Consider the following 19,767-nt stretch of genomic DNA (forward strand, 5'->3'; position numbering starts at 1 on the left):
TAGGCTAGCTGATCTCTAAGGTCCCTTCTAACGCTGATAGTTTTTTCTTCATCCCCATCTTTGGCCTTTCTTTAGCATTCAATACTGTTGCTCACCCCACTATTTCTGGATACTCTCCTCTCTTGACTTTCATGACAGTGCTTTCTCCTGGTCCTCCTTCTTCCTGCAAGTTCTTATACAGTATATAAACTTGTCTCCTGCATCAGCATTAAAATTTCTTGAGAGTAGGAATTATTTTATTCTTTGTGTTTGCATCCCTAGCGCCTAGCACAATGTTTAGCACATAGGGGGTGCTTAACCAAAGCTTGTGATTGATTGATTGATTGATTGGTTAGACTTAGTAGTCTGTCTTCATGGCATAGTAGATAGAAGGCCAGCCTTAGAGTCAGGAAGACCTGGTTTAAGTCCTATCATTGATATATACAGACTGTGTGACCATAAGTAAGTTACTTCATCTCTCAGTGCCCCAAGCAATGATCTAATACTGTAAGTTATAGACAGACTGCCAAACAGCAACTTTTCTGGCCCCCTTCTTCCCCAGGTTCCTTTGCTGGATCATCATCCATGTTCCACCTCTTCAGCCTCCAAGGTTCTGTCCTGGTCCCTCTTCTCTTCCCTCTCCATGTCCTCTCTTGGTGATATCATCATGTTACATGGCCTCAATGATCATCTCTATGAAGCTGGTTTCATAGTCTCTTTCCTAAGCACAAGACCAGAATTACCTAATCCACCTGGATTTCCCCATGGCATCTCAGACATAACTTGTATAAAAATAGAATTCATCTTGCCTTCTAAATCTATCCACCCTCCAAACTTTCCTAATTCTAATGCAGGTGCCACCATCCTTCCACACACACCCAGATTCACAATCTTGGAACCAGCCTTAATTCTTCTCTTTCTTTCATTGTCCATGCAAAATCAGCTGCTAAAACCTTCTGATTCTGTCTTCCCAATGTTTCTCACATTTGCCCTCTTTTTCTTGATTCACATAGCGACCACCCTGGTTCAGTAACTTATCACCTCTCACCTGGACTATGGCAAGAGATTCCTCATTGGACTCCTAGCTTCTAGGCACTCTCCTCTCCAAAACATTTTCCACATAACTGCCAAAATAATCTTCCTAATGCATGTCTGACTACATCATCTTCCCGATGAACAGCCTTGAATATCCTATTGATTGCCTCTAGGCTAAAGCACAAAATCCTCAGCTTGGCATTTAAAGTCCTTAATAATCTGGCTTCTGTCTACATTTCTAGGATTGCTGCATATCACTCCCCTTCCTGCACTTTATATTCCAGCCAAATTGGCCTATTTGATCTTCCTGAGATTCAATATATCTTCTCCTACCTCTCTGCCTTAGCACAGTCATTTTCTTGTGATTGGAATGTGCTCCCTAGAATCCTCAGCCTCTTTCAAGGATCAGCTTTTTGTCACTGCTTACAGAAAGGTTTTCCTGATATTTCTGGTTCTTAGTGTGCTCTCCTTCCTCAAATTATCATGCATATACTTTTAATAATAATAGCATTTATGTAGCACCTATTATGAGCCATGCACAATTATTTCATTTGATCCTCACAACAATCCTGGAAGGTTAAGTGCTATTATTATCCCCATTTTACAGTTGAGGAAACTGAGGCAGAGAGAGGTTAAGTGACTCGTTCAGGGTCACACAGCTAGTGTCAGAGACTGGATTTGAACTGAGGTCTCCCTGACTCCCAGCCCAGCATTCTATCCAATGAGCCTGTTAGTTGCCTCCTATCTATTAGGGTATTATATTTTCCCAGTACATTGTGGGTTCACTCAGGGCAGAAACTATTTCTCTTTGTTGTTGTTGTTTTTTTATTCCCAGTACCTAGCACAGTGCCTTGCACATAGTAGGTTCTATTAAATTCTTATTAGATTTGATTGAATAGGATTTTATTATTCTATACCCTTCCAGATCTGACATGTTGTGAGTGTATTTGATAAGGAGAATGAAAATGCCTTGGAATTAGATGGAAAAAGGAAAGAACCTCTGGAAATTGGTTAATACTTTTCCGCCTATTTCTAATCAAGTGTCTCCAACCTGCTTTACCTTTTAGAATTTTGCTAAAGATTTTCAGAGCGGTGAGAAGTCATTAAAGAAGCTTGAGGATCAATCTGCTGGGGTTATCCAGAACACCTCTCCTTTGGGAGGGGAGAAGATTACTAATGAACTTGAAGAGCTAAGAAAAGCCCTGGAAAAGCTGAAATTTTTTTGCAAGGAGGAAGAGGAGAGAAGCCTGAAGACACTGAAGTCAGAGGGGGCCTATGAGACGCAGGCCAAACAACTGGAAGCGGAGGTCAGAAGATTCAGAAAGGAGCTACAGAGGCTAGCCGAGGACCTGGAACCTGGGGAGAAGGCAAGAGATGAAGCCGAGTTGATAGAGCACTGGAGAACTTACTCTGTAAGTTGCCTTTAGTTAAATGTTGAATATGATCTGTCCAGACAAGTTAAATAGGCTGTGGGATTCCCTCGTTTGTTACGGGTATGCCTCAGGTTAGCAAATTAGACTAAATATAGTTTGGAAGCAATACTGGTTATGGAGTCTGAAGACCCGTGTTTAATCCCAGTGCCACTGCACACTCACCAGTGTGAGTCAAATCAGGCAAGTCAGTTCATCTTTCTTTGGCCTCAGTTTCCTTATCTGTAAAATGAGGAGGTTAGATTAGACAATTCCTAAGGTCCCATCTATCCAGTGGTATTAAAGCCTGGCCAAAAATAAAAATAGTTTAAAAGGAGCTGCTGCATGGTGTTATCCACATCATTTTTCAAATTATTCAATACTTATTAGCCCATTCCTAAGTTATTCATTAACTATTACTCAATAAACATTTTATTGAGTAATGAACACAAATGAGATTCAAAAAATGTACCAGAGAGATCCTTTGCCCTTGAGGGTCTATAGCAAGGGTTCTTTACCTTTTTAATGTCGTGGATCCCTTTGGTGGTCTAGTGAAGCCAGGGGTGTGCTGATAAATGTTTAATAACCAGCTTTCTGGGGGGGAAATGTATATACACAGGAGATACTTTTAAATTTAATCTGCTTTATTAAACTTTTCTCCACCACTTTCTTAAGGTTTGACAATCGACAAAACAGTAAATCAACTCCTGATTTGTAGCATTTACCAATTTCCAAGGTGTACATGCTCTCACTGAAAATTTAACAATTGGCTCTCCTGAATTGGGTTGAGCTGGTTCTAGTGGATCCTTGGGGGAAGCTCAACGATCCCTTCTCAGAATAGTATCTGTTGTTTATGTTTATAATTGAAAGAAATGCTAAGTTCTAGTCAGAAGTTAGTGAAAATAAAAAATATATTTTCCCCCATCTAAGTTCAAAGACCTTCTGATATCTTTCCATGGACCCCTTGGGAATTTGTGGCCCCAAGACCCGGAACCCCTGGCCCACAGTCTAGAAGCTATATGATGGACCAAAACAGAACAAAGTGAACCACTTTGGAGTGGTTCTAGTCCAGCTTTACCACTCCCTGTACCACTACATGACCGTGGCAAGTCACCTCACATCTCTAGGCCTCAATATCTTTATCTGTAAAATAAGGTTGTTGGGCTTAGATGGTCTCTAAGGGCCCTTTCTAGGCCTAATTTCACCACTATACTCTTTTTCATGGGAGGCCAGTGAATTTTCCAAAAATGAACTTTTCATTAAACCCTTTGCAAAAGAGTTCACAAACTAAGCGATTATTTCCATTTTATAAGTGGGGAAAATGAAGGGAAGAGAGGCTTCCTGACTTCCCCAAGCTTCTATAATGAGATAATGATAGAAGAGGCAATATTGATGAGATATTCAAAGATTTACTACTCCTCACAGTCTCACTCTCAGTGGTGGAACATGGAGCATGCTTCCTGTTATTGCAGCTGGGGAGGAATTGCTAGTCAAGGTTGTCTATGGTTCTAATCCCAACTTCCTCGTCAAAGGACTAGCAAACAAGATGTAAGAGCTACAAAGGGGCTATATAAACCAAGGAACACTTTTCAGACTCTCTTCACGTGAGACAAAAAATGCAGACAACTGTTACTCTTTTCCACTCTAGTAAGTATTTTGAATGAGAAGATTTTAGACAAAGAGGCACTAGACTCATAATTCTATAGAATTAAAACTGGAAAATACCTTAGAGATCACCTAGTCTAACTCTCTAATTTTACAGAAGAGGAAACTAAGGCCCAGAGAGATTAAGTGACTTGCCCAGGGTTATATAGCAATAGCATAGATTGACTCCTAATGCTTTTCTCCCTAGCTTACAAGGTAAGAGACCTCTATTCCAGTCCCAGGGCTTCCATTAAGTATTTGAATGGCCTCAAGAAAATTCTTTCATTTTTCTGAGCTTTAGTTTCCTCCTCTGTCAGATAGAAATAATAACCCTTTCCCTGCCTAAGTCAAAGGACAGTTGTAAAAGTCACATGAGATGACAAAAGTCAGCGTTTTAAAATAAATGTTACTAATGGCTGTGGTGAGGAAAGCATTTTAACTGTGAAGTTTATGCCTCCCCCACAATTCCCACCCCCTTTACACACATTGACTATAAAATGTGAGCTATATAATTCTTCTCATTCAGAAACTGCCCTAAAGTTGTTTCTGAGCAAAAATAAAGCAAAGGCTGCTATCCTGGCTCATTCTTTCCCTCCCAGATATATTTGGCAGGTGTGAATATGGGGTTCTAGAAAGAGGCATTGACAAGTTATTTAATCTCTCTGGGCCTCAGGGAAGCCCATCTGTAAAATATGAGGAGACTGGACTACGTGATCTCTGAGTTCACATCTAGCTCTCGAGCTATCATCCAGTGGGCTCATGAAAACAACGTACTAAGGAGTGGGAGACTGTGATCTACTATTGCTGGAAGTTGAAGTAAAGAATGCCCTTCTCACCATAGTCAGGACATGACTCTGTGGAAAATTAGCAGTCCTTGGGACCCTTCCCTGGAGCTTTTACCGCACAGGTTTGTTGTGAAGACTAGATGAGATAGTGTATGGAAAGCAGTTAACAAATCTTGTGCATTGCCCTGACTAGCGAAAATTTGTTGAGAATAATTGATTTTAATGTCCTCTGGAGTTCATTTGGAATTTGACTTGACTGTTGTTTTTGTGATTAAGGCCACCAGATCAGCTCTGGCAACAGAAGAACCCAAGGCTGAAAGACTGAAGTCTCAACTTAAGGAACTTGTCCGATTTAACCATGATTTGCAGCCTCTTTCAGACAGTGTTGTGACTACCATGCAAGAGTTCCAAAGGTATTTAGAATTGGTGATCTTTTTGAGAATGAATAGATTTGGCCCCATCTTTCTTGTGCTCAAAACTTTCAATGGTTCCCTATGATCTACTAGGTAAAATTAAAATTCCTTTGTTTAGCATTGAAGGTCCTCTATAATCTTGTACCAGCCACACATTTTACATTTTCTGCCTTTATTTCACACTACTCCCCTCTATATTTCATTCTATACTCAAGTGAAACTCACCATTTACCATCCCTATACATGTTCCACATTTTTCCTACCTCATTCTCTTTTACTCACTCTGTTCTTTTTGCCTAGAATGCCATGCCAAACTCTGTTGTGTCCCTACCCATCTTATCATCAAATGACATCTCTAAGTATCCCTTGTACTTCCCAATGCACTTATTGCATGATATCTCATATTATCTGTCCGTGTGTCCCGTGTTTCTACTAGACTGTAAGCTCCATGTGATCAGAGACTATCTATGTTATGTTTCACAGTGCTCTGCATAAAATAGGCACCTGATGAATCTCTATTAAATAAAATGAAATCAGGGAGATGACTGGTCACCTAAAACCAAATCTTTAGATAGCTTCTTATATTCCTTGAAATTTCATACCTTTTTCTTTTCACCCCCCAAAACTGTGTTGTTAGCTTTTAGTACAGGTAGTATTAACAACTACGATTCATCCATTCACTCATCAGACACAGCCTATAGACTTGGATTTTGCTTCTTAAGACACAATCTGCTCATCTGTCATTTCCCCTAAACCTCAGAATGTAATTTAGTCAGTGTTTCCCCTTAGTGTTGCTATAGTGGTGGATAAAGGAATTATAAGCTTTCAAACCTGAATAAACCTTTCTAACTGAATGATAGCACCTGAGTGGAAGTGCAATATCTGGTATTTCTGTAGTGCTTTAATTCATAAGACTTGTGAAATAGAGCAAATATTATTGTACCCATTTTACAGATATAAAAACCAAGGCTCAAAGAGTTAAATAGTTTGTACAAGGTCATACAACTGGCAAGTGGGTTGGGACTAGAACCCATGTTTCCAAAGCCTTTGATCTTTACAATGAACCATGCTTCCTCAAGCCAGCTTCCTTTGGTAGTTTCTGGGATTGCAGCAAAAATTTAAGACTGCCCATAGATTGAAAACTGCAGCTTTTGAATTCAAAGATTTAAACTACTTTGGAGTTGTGGCTGTATGAAAATAAAACGAGACACCAAGCTTCCTGCTTCAGCCCATCCCTTTCAAGTGTCTTATAGTCATATGCTTTTGATGGACTGAGGATGAAGGATAAAAGATATGTAAGTAGAATGAGGAGTAACACTAACCATGGAAATAAGGCAAGTGGAATGGATTGCCTGAGTGGGTGGTGAGTTCCCCATCACCAGAGGTGCTTAATGGGTGGCTGGTTGCCAGGGAAGGTGTAGAAGGGACCGAGTTAAATTAGATAAGCTCAGAGGTCCCATCCAACTTTTTGACTCTATGATTCTAAAAGAGCAGATATTTGTAATATTCTGTAGCATTCTTGTCCTCAAGGTTTAAATTTCATTAGAATTGAGAGATTACAGAATCATATGGTGTCAGATACTCCAGACAACTAACTAAACGGACCTCAGTAAGTGGTCACTTAGAATCTATTAAAACAGTTCCAATGATAGGGAATTTCATATCACTCAAGACAGCCCAGCATGCTTTTAAATGGCTCTCATCATATAAATTTTTCTTTATATGGAGCTCAAATATGTTTATACAGCTTCTTTCAGTTGATCTTGGTTCTGCCCTCTAGGCCAGTCAGAAAAAGCCTCGTCCTTCTTCTGCATTTTTATACACCTCTTTCTGAGGCTCTGTTAGTGCAGACATCTAGGAGATAGGCCTCACCTTTTTCCTTCAGTTCAATAGAAAAGAAAACCTGCATCTCTCCCTTCTGCTCCTCTCACCCACCGCCTCAGGGTTCTACTCTCGTCCTTTAGTCTTCCAACTCAGTAAGGTACAACCTAAAATTACATATACACAATGAATTACAGAATCTTAAAAGTATATACATTAGAACTTGAAAGAAGTAACTTTAGTTTCCTTAGCTGTGAAGTGATGGAGTTGCACTGGGAAATAATGATAACCAACATTTCTATAGAACTTTAAGTTTTACAAATTACCCTTTACAATAGCCCTGAGTAGGAGGTCCTGTAAGTGTTATCTTCATTTTATAGATAAGGAAACTGAAACCTAGTGAGGTTAAGTGACTTGCCCATGATCGTACAGCTGATCAATCAATGAAAGAGTAGAACAGCCTGCCCTCAAACCCAGTCCTTCTGACTCCAAGCCTAGTGTCCTTTTCATCATATATCCCTGCCTCTATTTAGAACTAAATGACATTCACATTTGGAATTTTATGGATTTTCAGTACACATACTTCAGATGCAAACATTAGATGTAGAAACTGACTCAGTCTTTGTCCTACTTCTGATCTCTCCAACTGTTCAACATCCCCTATTAATCCTCTCTCTGCAGTTCCCTGATATTCATGCTCAAGTACGATATACGGCAACCCAACAGAGCAGATTTGTGGCCCTATAGTACACTGATGGGCAAGTCTCAGAACCCAGAATCCTACTTGCACATTCTCAAGGAAGGGAGAATTTTGTCAGCAGGTTTTCTTCATTTTAGCTGGAAATTGACAGAATAGTATAAAGGAAGAAGTACTGGCTCGGGAGTAAGGAGACTAAGGTTCAAACCCAGGTTCAAACTTTTATGATAGAGAGTTCCCTTAACTCTCTGAATTTGTTTCCCCATCTAAAAGTGGGGATAATTATATTTGCATAATATCCCTCACAGGAGAATTGTGATGAACCTATTTTGTAAATCTTAAAACTCTGCGGAAATATGATGATGATTAAATAAGTAGTGACCTTGGACAAATCTTTGACCAATGACAAATCTGGCCATTAGTTTCATCACTAAAATAATGTAGTTAAACTTAGTTATCTCCAAGAATCCCTATAACTCTAATATTCTATGATTCTAAGGTTATAAAGTCATAGATTCAGATTTGGAAAGGATCTCATAAACCATCTTGTCCAATTTCCTTGTTTTATAGATCAGGAAGCTGAATCCCAGGGAGGTTAAATGACTTGATTTGTAAGGTTACATAGGTAGTAAATATCAGTGGTGGTATTTGAGCCCAGGTCCTTTGACTATGCTCATTCCATTGAACTATGACACTTCCTTCTTCTAGCTCCAATATTCTTTGATAATTTTCTCTGAGTTTTGATAGTTAAAGGTCCAAGTGTGAGACTGGAGATGTATATTCTGTCTAAGCCAACTTGCTTGGCAGAGATCTTAGGCAGAGATGATCCCAGGTTCTCAAAGGCTGTGCCAGGGGAGCACATGTTCTAACTTGTTGAAAATACTTGAAACATACATCTGGTCACTATCCATATGCCTATCATCTGAGAATCAACCTAGGTAGTCTCTGAGAAGCTCATTTCCAAAGCTGCCTAGAGAGGGGCAAATTTTTTGACCACCATGATTCACCAAGACCATCACCTAAGACACAGAAGAATTGTAGCCTGTGATAATCAAGGCAATTCCCACATCTGTGATGTCACATATCCTTGCAGTATTAAAGTTTTTGAAGTATGGCTTGATCAGATTCTTCCCCCACATCTATTCTCTACTCCACTCCCCCCTAGAAGAAAAATAAAAACTGTTTAATATAAAATTCATAGAAACCACAAAATCCCACTTCACAGGGTTATGGAAGGTCCAAAGGAAAAGTAAGAAAGGCACTAAAGTACTGGTGTTTGGAAAATGGTGTGTTTTCCTTTTTAGTTATATGTTAGCATAGAAAACTTCACAGCTGTCTTTTAGCCAAGTTTGCAGTAATTTCTTGGATATAAACTATATTTCCACTGAATGCCCCATCTTTCAAATTCTATGGATGAGGACACTGCTGGTTGGGAGATAAGTGCATCTTGTACATATCATTGACTTAGAGCTCATATGCCAGCTAAATAGAATTTTCAGTATCTCACAAAATTCATAGACTATTGACCTTAGACTTCATAGAATACATAGAAATCATAGAATGTTGTCCCCTTAGTTAAATGTAATCTCTATGAGGCCAGAAACTAATTTTTTTGTCTTTGCATTCCCACTGCCTAGTATATTAGCCTTTAGTCAGTTTGTTGAATTAAATTGAATGTAAAATGGTAGAGTTGAAAAGGACTATAGAGATCATCCTTTCTAGTCCAGTGTTGTCATTTTAAAGAGAAAGAAACTGAGGCTCAGAGAAGAGGGCTATTTTTACCGCTGCAGAGTTCTGACTACTACCCCCTCTTTTCTGAATTCATATGAGCATAATAAATTCTGTTTAGTTCCTCATTTGAATTCTTTCTGAATCTTTATGTTCAAAGTGTGTTCCTTATAAACAACATATTGTTGGATTCTGCTTTATAATTCACCATGCTACCCTCTTGAGGTTCATGTGATGTCCACTTCTCCAACCCTTTTGTTCATGATTATATACTCTTTGCACATACCAAAATTATGAGAAATAATACATTCTACCCCCTTCTTCTTCCTTTCTATACTTGTAATTCCTTTCTTCTTTCCTTTTACTCTCCTCACTTAAGACTATCCAAACAGAAAAGAAAAAAAAAAACAAAAGCCCTCTGTTTTTATTTATCTTTCTCTGTCACCTTAGAAGATATTGGGGCTCCAAGGTATGCTTGTTTCTTCTCCCCCATTAGCATATAAGTATTTCATCATTATATAGGCCCTTATAATTGTGCAAATGCATTTAACTTTCTAGACTTCTCTTGACTCCTATGTGTACATTTCAAAGTTTCTGCTCCATTCAGATCTCTTCAGTAGGAATGCTTCAAAACCTTTTATTCCACTAAAAATTCATTTTCTTATCCCTTGTAGGATTATATTAATTTTTTGCAGGATTCATTATTCTCAGTTGTAAGCCTTCATCTTTTTGCCTTTTGGAATATCATATTCTAAAATTTCCTTTCCTTTATAGTGTTTGTTGCCAAGTTCTTGACTGTGGCTCCTTGGTATTTGAACTCTTTCTTTATGGCTGCTTCCAATATTTTTTCTTTGAATTTAAAGCTCCTAATTTTGATTATAATTTTCCTCAGAGTTTTCATGTCGAGGTTTCTTTCAGGAAGTAACCAATGGATTCTTTTTCTTTTTACTTTTTCCTCTGGTTCTAAAAGATCTGGTAGTTTCCAGTTTTGGCTTCTTGAAATGTTACCTAGGCTTGTTTTTGTTTGTTTGTTTTTTGAGGAAATTTGGTGAACCTTAAATTATCTCTCCTTGACTGGTTTTCCAGGTCAGTTTTTTCCAATGATAGATACTTTATGTATGCTATTTTTCAGTGTTGCAATTTTGTTTTAATATTTCTTGTTACATCATGGAATAATTGATTTCTGTCTTATCCATTCTCATTTTTATGGAGCTTGTTACTTGGGTAACATTTTCCACCTTCTGATATAAACTCTTTCTTCCCCTTCCAATTCTTTCCTCTAGAGCTGTTATTTCACTTATGATTTTGTGTTTCATTGCTTGCTCCATTTCTTCCAGCCATGTCCTTGTTGCCAAGTGATTTTTTTTTTTCCTCTGGGCCTCTGCTTATAGTTCTTGTGGCATTGCTCTCTTTTCCAGATTGATCTTTTGGAAGCATGTGGATCCATAACTTTTCTTCATTATATTCAGTGTCTTTTTCTGTTTACTGTTATCTCTAGTCACTGGTCCTGATTTAAAACTTTGTGCTAGGGCTGGGCTTTGCCTCCTTCTATACTCTTGGATGGAGTGGTTGGGCCCTGTTTGGTTCTGTCTCAATTTCCAGGTTCCTGCTGCTGGCTTCCACTTCCTCTGGTGTGTCCATATTCATAGTACTGACAGGTTTCATGCCTTAATCCATTGTTGGGTGCTGTGGTCTTGAAGGCCCTCTGGAACATCTCAAAGGTCGTGAATTCTATTACCCCTAGGTTATCTCAACCTGAATTCCACTGGTTTCTTGGTTAGAGGCTTGCAGATTTTCAACTATCCTGCAACTTCTTCAGCTGAATACCCCTGTCTTCATGGGTATAGAGCACAGTATATTTCAGCATCCTGGGAGTGTCTCTGGTCCATGCTAGAAGTGTTACAGAATGTTTTACCAGAGCTTCTGCTGGCTTTTCTCCTCTGCTAGGTGAATGAGTTTACTGTAGTTTCTCTTTGGAATTCTTGGTCATTATTTGGTCTGGTACTCTCTATTGATGTTTGGTGAAATACATATGTGGAAGCTGAGTTCCTTTGCAACCATTTATATAACCATCTTAACAGGAAGTCCTTTCTTATCTCTTCCTTCTTTCCTCCCCTTTTACTTCCTTCTTGGCTTAACTTCCCTCCCCAATTCCTTAATGTATTGTCTCTAAGTAACCTTTGTCCCATACTGACAGGAAAGCTGAGAATGAGATACATCTTTCCTTACTTCTCCCCTCTTCTCAAAATGGTAGTGTCTGAGACTCTTGTAGGATTTGAGGGAAATAGAAATATGTGATCCCTGGCACTAACCTGAAGATGAAACACACTTCTTAAGGTGCTTCTAATCTACAAGGAGAATAAGCACAAAGTTCTTAAATTTTAAAAGTAGTTTGGGAAATAGAGCACTAGCAAAGAAGACAGATGCTTGCAAAAAAAGAAAAAGAAAAAGAAAACAAGTCCTGGTATCTTTTTAACACCATGGTAGAGTCAAGATGTGTTTCATGGAAGTGACACCTTTGGAATTCTTTGAAAGATGAGAATAAGAGATTTCCATACCAGTCCCTGCTGTGCTTATCCAAATGCTGCATGTGGTAATCTGACTGAATCTGGGACTATGGGAATTAACACAAGACCATTAGGGTAGGGCTGGAGTTCCAGGAGACTGTCAGTGACAGCTGAGAATAGGGCAGAATCATACAATGTGGGAAAGTGCTATCTGTGGGGGAAAAACCTAAGATTAAGGCACCAGACAACCTAGGATAATGGAAGGAACATTTGAATAGGAGTCAAAAGAATTGGTTCAAGCCTTGGCTTTGCAACTATCGTGATGTGACCTAAATCATATTTAACCTCTCTGGGCTGGTCAGCATGTTCTCTTGTAAACTATAGCTAATAATAACTGTTCCCAGGGTGGTTGCATCAAATGTGATAATGAATGGCAAATACTTTGTAAATTTTGTTGTTGTGGTAGTTTTGTTAACAATAGCTAGCATTTATATAGTGCTTTAAAGTTTGCAAGATTCTATACATGTTATCTCATTTAATCCTCATAACCCAGTGAGGTAGATGAAGACAACAAAGCTGAGATAACTGTTAAGTGACTTACCCAGGGGCACATAACAAGTGAGTGTATGAGGTGGGATTTGAACTCAAGTCATCCTGAGTCCAGGTCCAGCATTCTTACCAACTGCACCATCCAACACTGTAGAACACTGTAAAGGAGTAGCAAAATGATGGAGCTGAACTAACTGAACCTGAAGGTGGCTTCCAGTGGTAATGTTGTGTGATTCTTGGCTTTGAGTCTCAGAAGGTTCAGCCAGTGGGAGAATCAATGGTATGAATTGGAAAAACTAAGAGGGCCTCCTCAAAGAAGAATCTGGGGTTGCAGCCAGGTTCTGACAAAGAGCAGGCAGAGGCGCTTTTATGTAGTGGAAAGGTCCTGGCTTAAATTCAGCAGACCTAGTTTTCAATTCTGGCTCTTATCCTAGCTAGTAACCATGGGCCAGTTGCTTACATATTCTGACCTTTAATTTCCTCAACCATTAAATAAATGGGAATTGTACTTTACATCTCTGACCCTGAGTTTCCTCATTTGTAAAATAAGGATGATAATACTTACATTACCTACCTCATAGGGTTGTTGTGAAGAAAGAAATTTATAAACCTTAAGGTGCTAGAAGTATGAGCTATTATCAATGTGTCTATCAATCACCAAATATTTGTTAAGTGCTTAGTATGTACCAGGCTGTCGATGTAAGTGTTGGGAGTAAAAAGAAAGGCAAAAACACAAAAATATCCTCTTTCCTCATGGAGCTTATATACTATTTGAGAGGTGACATACCAATAAATAGGCGCAAGCCCAGAGGTGCATATATATAGAGTAGAAGCAAGGTAAACTTAGAGAGTAAGGCTCAAGTCATTGAGGAAACTGGGAAAAACCTACTGTAGAAGGTGGTGCTTGAGATAAGTCTTAAAGGAAGTGAAGGAAACCAAAGGTAGGGGTAAAGAGGGAGAGAATGCCAGGCATGGGGGACCACCAGGACAAAGGTATGGAGTTGGGAGATAAGAGTATACAAGGAACAACAGGAGGCCAGTGTTACTGGAGCATAGAGTAAGAATGGAAAGGTAGGAAGAGACTAGATTGTCAAGGTCTTTAAAGTCCCAAAGAGGATTTATTTGATTCTGGAAGTAGTAGAGAGTTATTGGAATAATCAAACAGGGACATGGCATGTTCACACCTACACTTTGGGAAGATGAATTTGACAGCTGAGTGAAGGACAGACTGGAGTGGGGAGAGACTTGAGACAAGGAGGACAGCCAGAGACTTGCGATAGTCCAGGTGCGAGGTGATAAGTGTCTTCACCAAGGTGGTGGCAGAGACAAGGGGATGTGCGTAAGGTGTTGCAAAAGTAAAACTGGCAGGCCTTGACAACAGATTGAACATGGGGAAATGAAAAAGTGAGGAGTCATGGAAGACACTTATGTTGTGAGCCTAAATAACTAGGAGGATGGTGGTTCCCTTCACGGTAACAGAGATGTTCAGAAAAGAAGGTTTTGGGGGAAAGATAATGAGTTCCTTTTAACCTGCTAAGATGTCACATCCATTTAGAGATGTGAGACTAAAGATCAGGAGTAAAGTTAGGACTGGATAAATTGATTGAATTAGCAGTATAGAGATGATCAATTAATCCATGGATTCACTGATGAAATCACCAAGCTAGAGAGTGAAAAGAGAAAAGGACCTAGGAAAGAGCCTTGGGTGACATTCATAGTTAGCGGCATGACCTGGATGAAAGAAGGACCAGGATGTTAGAAAGAGAAGCAAGACAAAGCAGTGTCAAGGAAACCTACGGAGAAGAAACTATCAAAGAAAAGAGGTTGATTGACAGTGCTGAAGGCTGCGGAGAGGTCAAGAATGATAAGGGTTGAGAAAAGATCAGGTTTGACAAGTGTGAGATCATTGGTGACTTTGGAAAAAGCAATTTCATTTGAATGTTGGAGGTAGAAGCCAAACTGTAGAGTGTGGAATAGAGTAAGGAGAGAGGAAGTGAAGGTACCACTTAGAGTCAGATTTCTGAAGGCCTTGAAAGGGAGGAGAGACATAAAATAATAACTCGTAAGGATGGATGGATAAAGTGAGGATTTTTTTTTTTAACAAAGGGGGAGACATAAGAGTGTTTGTAGGCTGCAGGGATGTAGCCAATAGAGAGGAAGCAATTGAAGATTAATGAGACAGTAGGGGAGATTGAGGGAGAAATCTACTAGTGAAAGCGGGATGGAATTGAATCAATGGTGCAGGCCAAGAGATGGGCTAGCTAGCCTTGGTAAGGAGGAGGGACACCTCTTAATTTGAGACAGAGGTTATAGCAGGAGAAGACACCTGAGTGATGTGACATAAAGAGGAAGGAATAAGAGGGAGGTCTCAGTGAATGACCTTAAATTTTTTCAGTGAAGTAAGAGGCAAGGCATTCTGCTAAGATGATGGGGGAAAGGGCATGCAATGGGAGGTCAGAGGGATAAAAAGGCTTGGCAAAATCATTTTGGTGACTGGGATGTGACTCAATTAGTGATGTATGAAAGGTTGCCTTGCTGCAGTGAGGGCTCAGTTGAGATCATGTAACATAAATTTGTAGTGGGCCCAGTCAGCACAGTTTTATGACTTTCTCCAGTTCCATTCAACAGCACAGGAATAGAAATGAAGGCAGTAGATGGTAGAAGTGGTCCAAGGTGGCACTTGGCAAGGTATGACTGGTGGTATGATTAGGAGGCAGTGGAGTTCAACTGTCTCATCAAGGAATCAGGATAGGGAAGATAGGAAGCTGCATCCAGTGCAGGAGAGATGGCTTGTGAAAGGACCCGGGGTAGAGGGATTGGAAGTCATAGTGAGCATGAAGAACAGGTTTCGGCGTTTTAAAGTAGAGAGGAGAAATGGAATAACAAAAAATTCTGATCAAATGAAGGAATTTCAGAGTTCATAAAGATGGAAATGGGTTCAAGATCAAGGGTATGACCAACTCTGTGTGTAAGTGAGGAATAGGTTATGGAAAATTAGTGAACTGAGGAACCAGGAAACTAAGGTGTTTGAGTATCATTATGAATGGAGTTCCCTAGTATGAGGTGAAGAAGTTATTGGTTACATCCCTGATGGTCCCTCGTGGAAATCTGTGTCATCTGAACTGGCCATCAAGATTATATCCCCACCCCCTCACTACCCTGTACTTAATCAAGATCTTTCTTTGTGTCATTCTGCCTTTCAGTAACCAGTATATTGTTCCTGATTTCATGGTTGGGAAGTTTGAGGGTACCAAGTATCATTGATGAGCCCCTGTGAGTTAAACAATAAGTTGTGGCTTTCAGGTATTCAAAGTAGTTTGAGAGCCTCTCCTTCCTTCCTTTCTGCCTTTGTGAATTCTCCTACTCAGGGTCTGCTTTGGTTCACACAAAGGGAGTATAATTCTCCTAAGCCTGTTGCCTCCCATACTGTAAGAAGCTTCATTTCCTTTTCTCATTTCCTTCTCCTAAGAAATTTGGTCCATGGACCCCTTGCATGTTGTCAGGGAATACTAGGGTTTCTATTCTGGAATCTTTATTTTTGGCACAGTAGCTGACATACTGTAAGTACTTAATAAATGTCTTCTCATCTCTGTCTTTGTTTTCCTGTGTGTCTCTTTCTATGCCCCTGTCTTACTCCATCCATCTATCTATACATCCATCCATTTACAGTAAATAGAGCTACAACCTATGTGACCTTTTTTTTTTAATCTACTTTCTGCAGTTTTTATAAAGGCATGAAGTTGTAATTAAAAGCATTTCAGGTTGAATGTCACCAGTACTGTGTCTGAAAAGTCCTTACAACATGTCTTGGCTTGCCTCCAGCATTTCTATTAAGAGTGCTCTTGCTTGTTTTTGTTTTGAAAAATGGCAGACACCTGCATTATTTTTCAAAACTGCCTTATGTTCATTGACCTCCTCAGATTTCAAGTGCTGATATATATACAGCAGGTGGTGCTGAGTTACATGACTTAGGCGAGCCATTCAGCTTTGTCTTTGGCCTTACTCCCAGTGGGCAATTTGGAGCTTACCACTGAACGACACAAACATCAGACTTTGGGACATAAGGCATTTTCGGGGAGTTAAGGTCAACCATCAGACCTTGGAGTAGCTTACTGATAGCACATTCTGAACGTGCAGAATTGGCCTCCAGCTTGGAAGGAAGAGAATTGGCTTCCTGCTTTGTGGGGAGTGCAGAAGTCACTCATAGAGAATGTTATCTGACTGTCCTTCTGGTGAAAATTAATTTAGCAGTAGTGAGGACAGTGAGCTCTAGGCTATGCTGAATAAGTAGGATCATCACTCCCTCATACTTCCCCTTACCCTTGACGGGGATGGGGGGCAGTACTACTCATTCTCAATCACTCTCTTGGCTCCTTCCCTCTGGCTTCTTTTCAAATCAACCTTGGAAAAGCAAAGAGAAGTGAACCGGCCAAGGCCCCACTTCCCAAGGCCAGACAGCTCATCATAATCTCCCCCAGACAAAAATAGCTGACCATTTTCCCAGAAAGATCTGGGTGTAAGTTTCTGCATCTATCTTGGGAAGTTGTTTTAAAAAAGTGAATCAATGGTTATCTCTCTGTAGCCCAAACCCAAAGCTAGAGAATTTCTCAGGTATAATATATATATATATATATACCACAACTATAAAGTCTCTCCTCCTGTGTGCTCCCCAACTGCTGTCTCTCTATGCCACCACTGGTAAACAAACACATGTAAATTAGCAATGCAGAGGTTTGCCATGTTTATCATACTTATAAGATGGAAGTAAACAGGGAAAGTAAATAAATTCTTAGGAAATGGAGATTTGGAAAACATGCTCTCCCAGAAAGACAAGAAAGGGGCTAAGAAATCACCAGCTCTGCTCTCAGCAGCCCAGAGGGTTCCAGGAACCCAGCTTTGTATTGTTTTTGCATAGCTTGGTCATGCAACCCCTATCAGAGAGTCCAGCTCAGGGTCTCCTGCCCACTGCTCTCCCCACACAGTTCTCTAAGGGAGTCATTTCAGTCCCCTTACATAGTTGCTAGTCTCAAAGGCTGCCCTTCCTTGTTTGCCCTAGGACTTGCATTCTTACTCTTAGGTTGCACATTTGCTCCTGAACCCCACCCTTCCCATAGCTTCAGCCGCCCCCACCCTCCCTTAGAATAGGGGAAGTTAAATTGTCAGTCAAAGTCTGGTCTTATCAGACCAGGGCACACTTTCGTGGGGTCCAGGAGGAGAATGCTGGGGGATTTTCATCCTAATCAATATCCCTATCTCCTTAACAACCCCAAGCAGTGCTATGTGAATGAGGCCATCCTGCTCAAACAGTCTTCTGTATTTTCTTTTGATCCTTACAGGGTTAAAGAAAATTCTTCTAAACTGAGAAACCGTTCTGGCACAGACCTGTGGCAGTACTTTCAGCACCCAATTCAAGAGTTCCAGCTGTGGAAGGCATTGGCCCAGAAACTCTTGGCTGTCACCGACAGCCTCCCTGATCTCGCATCAATACATACCTTTTTGCCACAGATTGAGGTAAATGGGATGGTATCATGAGAGGAAGACTAGATTGGGTTCCTTTAGTTGTTTTGTTTGTTTGCTTTTTGTTTTCGTTTGCTTTTTGGTGAGGCAGTTGGGGTTAAGTGACTTGCCCAGAGTCACGCAGCTAGTGAGTGTTATGTGTTTGAGGATGGGTTTGAACTCAGGTCCTCTTAACTCCAGGGCTGGTGCTTTATCCACCGCACCACCTAGCTGCCCCCTCCTTTAGTTTGTGCTGGAAGGAAATATACATGAAGCAGCTCACTGAGAGTGGCAGAGAAGCAGTTTTTCACTCCTAATAAATAAAGTGCTTCTTGCTATCATCTTGGACATAGGCATAATAGATGGCTATCTAAGTTTGTATGATTTGGAGAGCACAGAGACCCACAGAGGCAGCTAGGTGGTACACTGGATAGACCCCTGGGCCTGGAATCAGGGAAGACCTGAGTTCAAATCCCACCTCAGACACTTACAGGTGTGTGGCCCCGGGTAAGGTACTTAACCTCAGTTTGCTTCAGTTTTCAGTTTTCTCAACTGTAAAAATGGGATAATAACAGCACCTTCCTCCCAGAGTTGTTGTGAGGATTGAACAAGACAGTATTTATAAATCACTTATCATAGTGTTTGGCACACAGTGAGTGCATAATAAATACTTATGTCTTTCCTTCCACCTCACCCAAAATATAGATTATACTAGATGACCTCTAAAGGCTTTTCTACAACTGCAGTTGTATAATTCTGTGATCCCCCTCCCCTCAAAATAATAATGCTTGCATTACCCACCTCATCATTGTTTGAATTGTGACACTGACAACCTCTGTCAAAATCCACATGCTATCTGGGTGGTACAATAAACTGGAGTAATTATCATCCACTAATGTAATCGCAGAGGGAAATAATGTGGGCTTCAGACTTTGGGTCAATCATTTCCCTTCTCTAAGCCTCAGTTTCACCAGCTGCAAAAGAAGGTGATTAGACTAGGTAATCTCTAAAGTCCCTTTCAACTTTTACTGATTCTATGATGTCTCTCACTTCTGGTAACCAGCTGCCTACTTTGGAAAAGGAGATAAGTGTAGTACCACTTCACAGGATCTTTCTGAGGCTCAAATGAGATATAATGTATATGAAGTGTTTTGCAAATTTTAAACTACTTTATAAGTATGCATAATTTATTATGAGGAGGATAATCTTTAAAATCTCTTCCAGCTCTCATATTCTATAATTTTAAGGTCCCTCCAAGCTCTGACATTCTCTAGGTATGTGTTTTTTCATCAAGTCTAAAGTAAGAGATGCTATCTTTAAAGTGTTAGCTTGAAGCGATGACTAAATCTTCAAGGAAAATAATTTTCATTAATCCAGATTTCAAGTAGAAAGAATAATCATTTGTTTTATAAATGTTTGCACATGATTTGCTAATTGGATAAAACTCTTCCATGAATCCTAGGGGTAAATATATGTTCTAAAGCCAAACAGACCACAGTTGAATGCATCAATTCCTTGCTGAAGACCACCTTGTACGTCTAAGAGGGCCAAAAGATTCATAGAATTAGAACCCAAAGGTTGAGCTAGCCCCTTGGAGAATTACACCTAAGGGCAGGCAACAAGAGAGAAGGAGTGGAAGGGGAAAGATGAGGGGAAAATGCATTTATTAAGTGCCTACTGTGGTCCAAGCACCATGCTAAGCGC

At 40.0% G+C, this 19,767-nt stretch overlaps 1 protein-coding gene across 4 annotated transcripts in view; it reads left to right on the forward strand.

Annotated features, from left to right (window-relative positions):
• The window catches only part of SYNE3 (spectrin repeat containing nuclear envelope family member 3), a 175,226-nt gene that overhangs the window by 91,389 nt on the left and 64,070 nt on the right, over positions 1 to 19,767 (forward strand). For all 4 annotated transcript variants that reach the window (XM_027856572.1, XM_027856573.1, XM_027856575.1 and 1 more), the window contains 3 exons: positions 2,082 to 2,426; positions 5,129 to 5,265; positions 17,904 to 18,078. In XM_027856572.1, the coding sequence (XP_027712373.1) occupies positions 2,082 to 2,426; positions 5,129 to 5,265; positions 17,904 to 18,078 (657 nt within the window). The remainder of the gene's footprint in view (positions 1 to 2,081; positions 2,427 to 5,128; positions 5,266 to 17,903; positions 18,079 to 19,767) is intronic.

Source organism: Vombatus ursinus, unplaced genomic scaffold (genome assembly GCF_900497805.2).
Source record: "Vombatus ursinus unplaced genomic scaffold, bare-nosed wombat genome assembly UNPS02011572.1, whole genome shotgun sequence".
Classification (NCBI taxonomy): Eukaryota; Metazoa; Chordata; class Mammalia; order Diprotodontia; family Vombatidae; genus Vombatus; species Vombatus ursinus.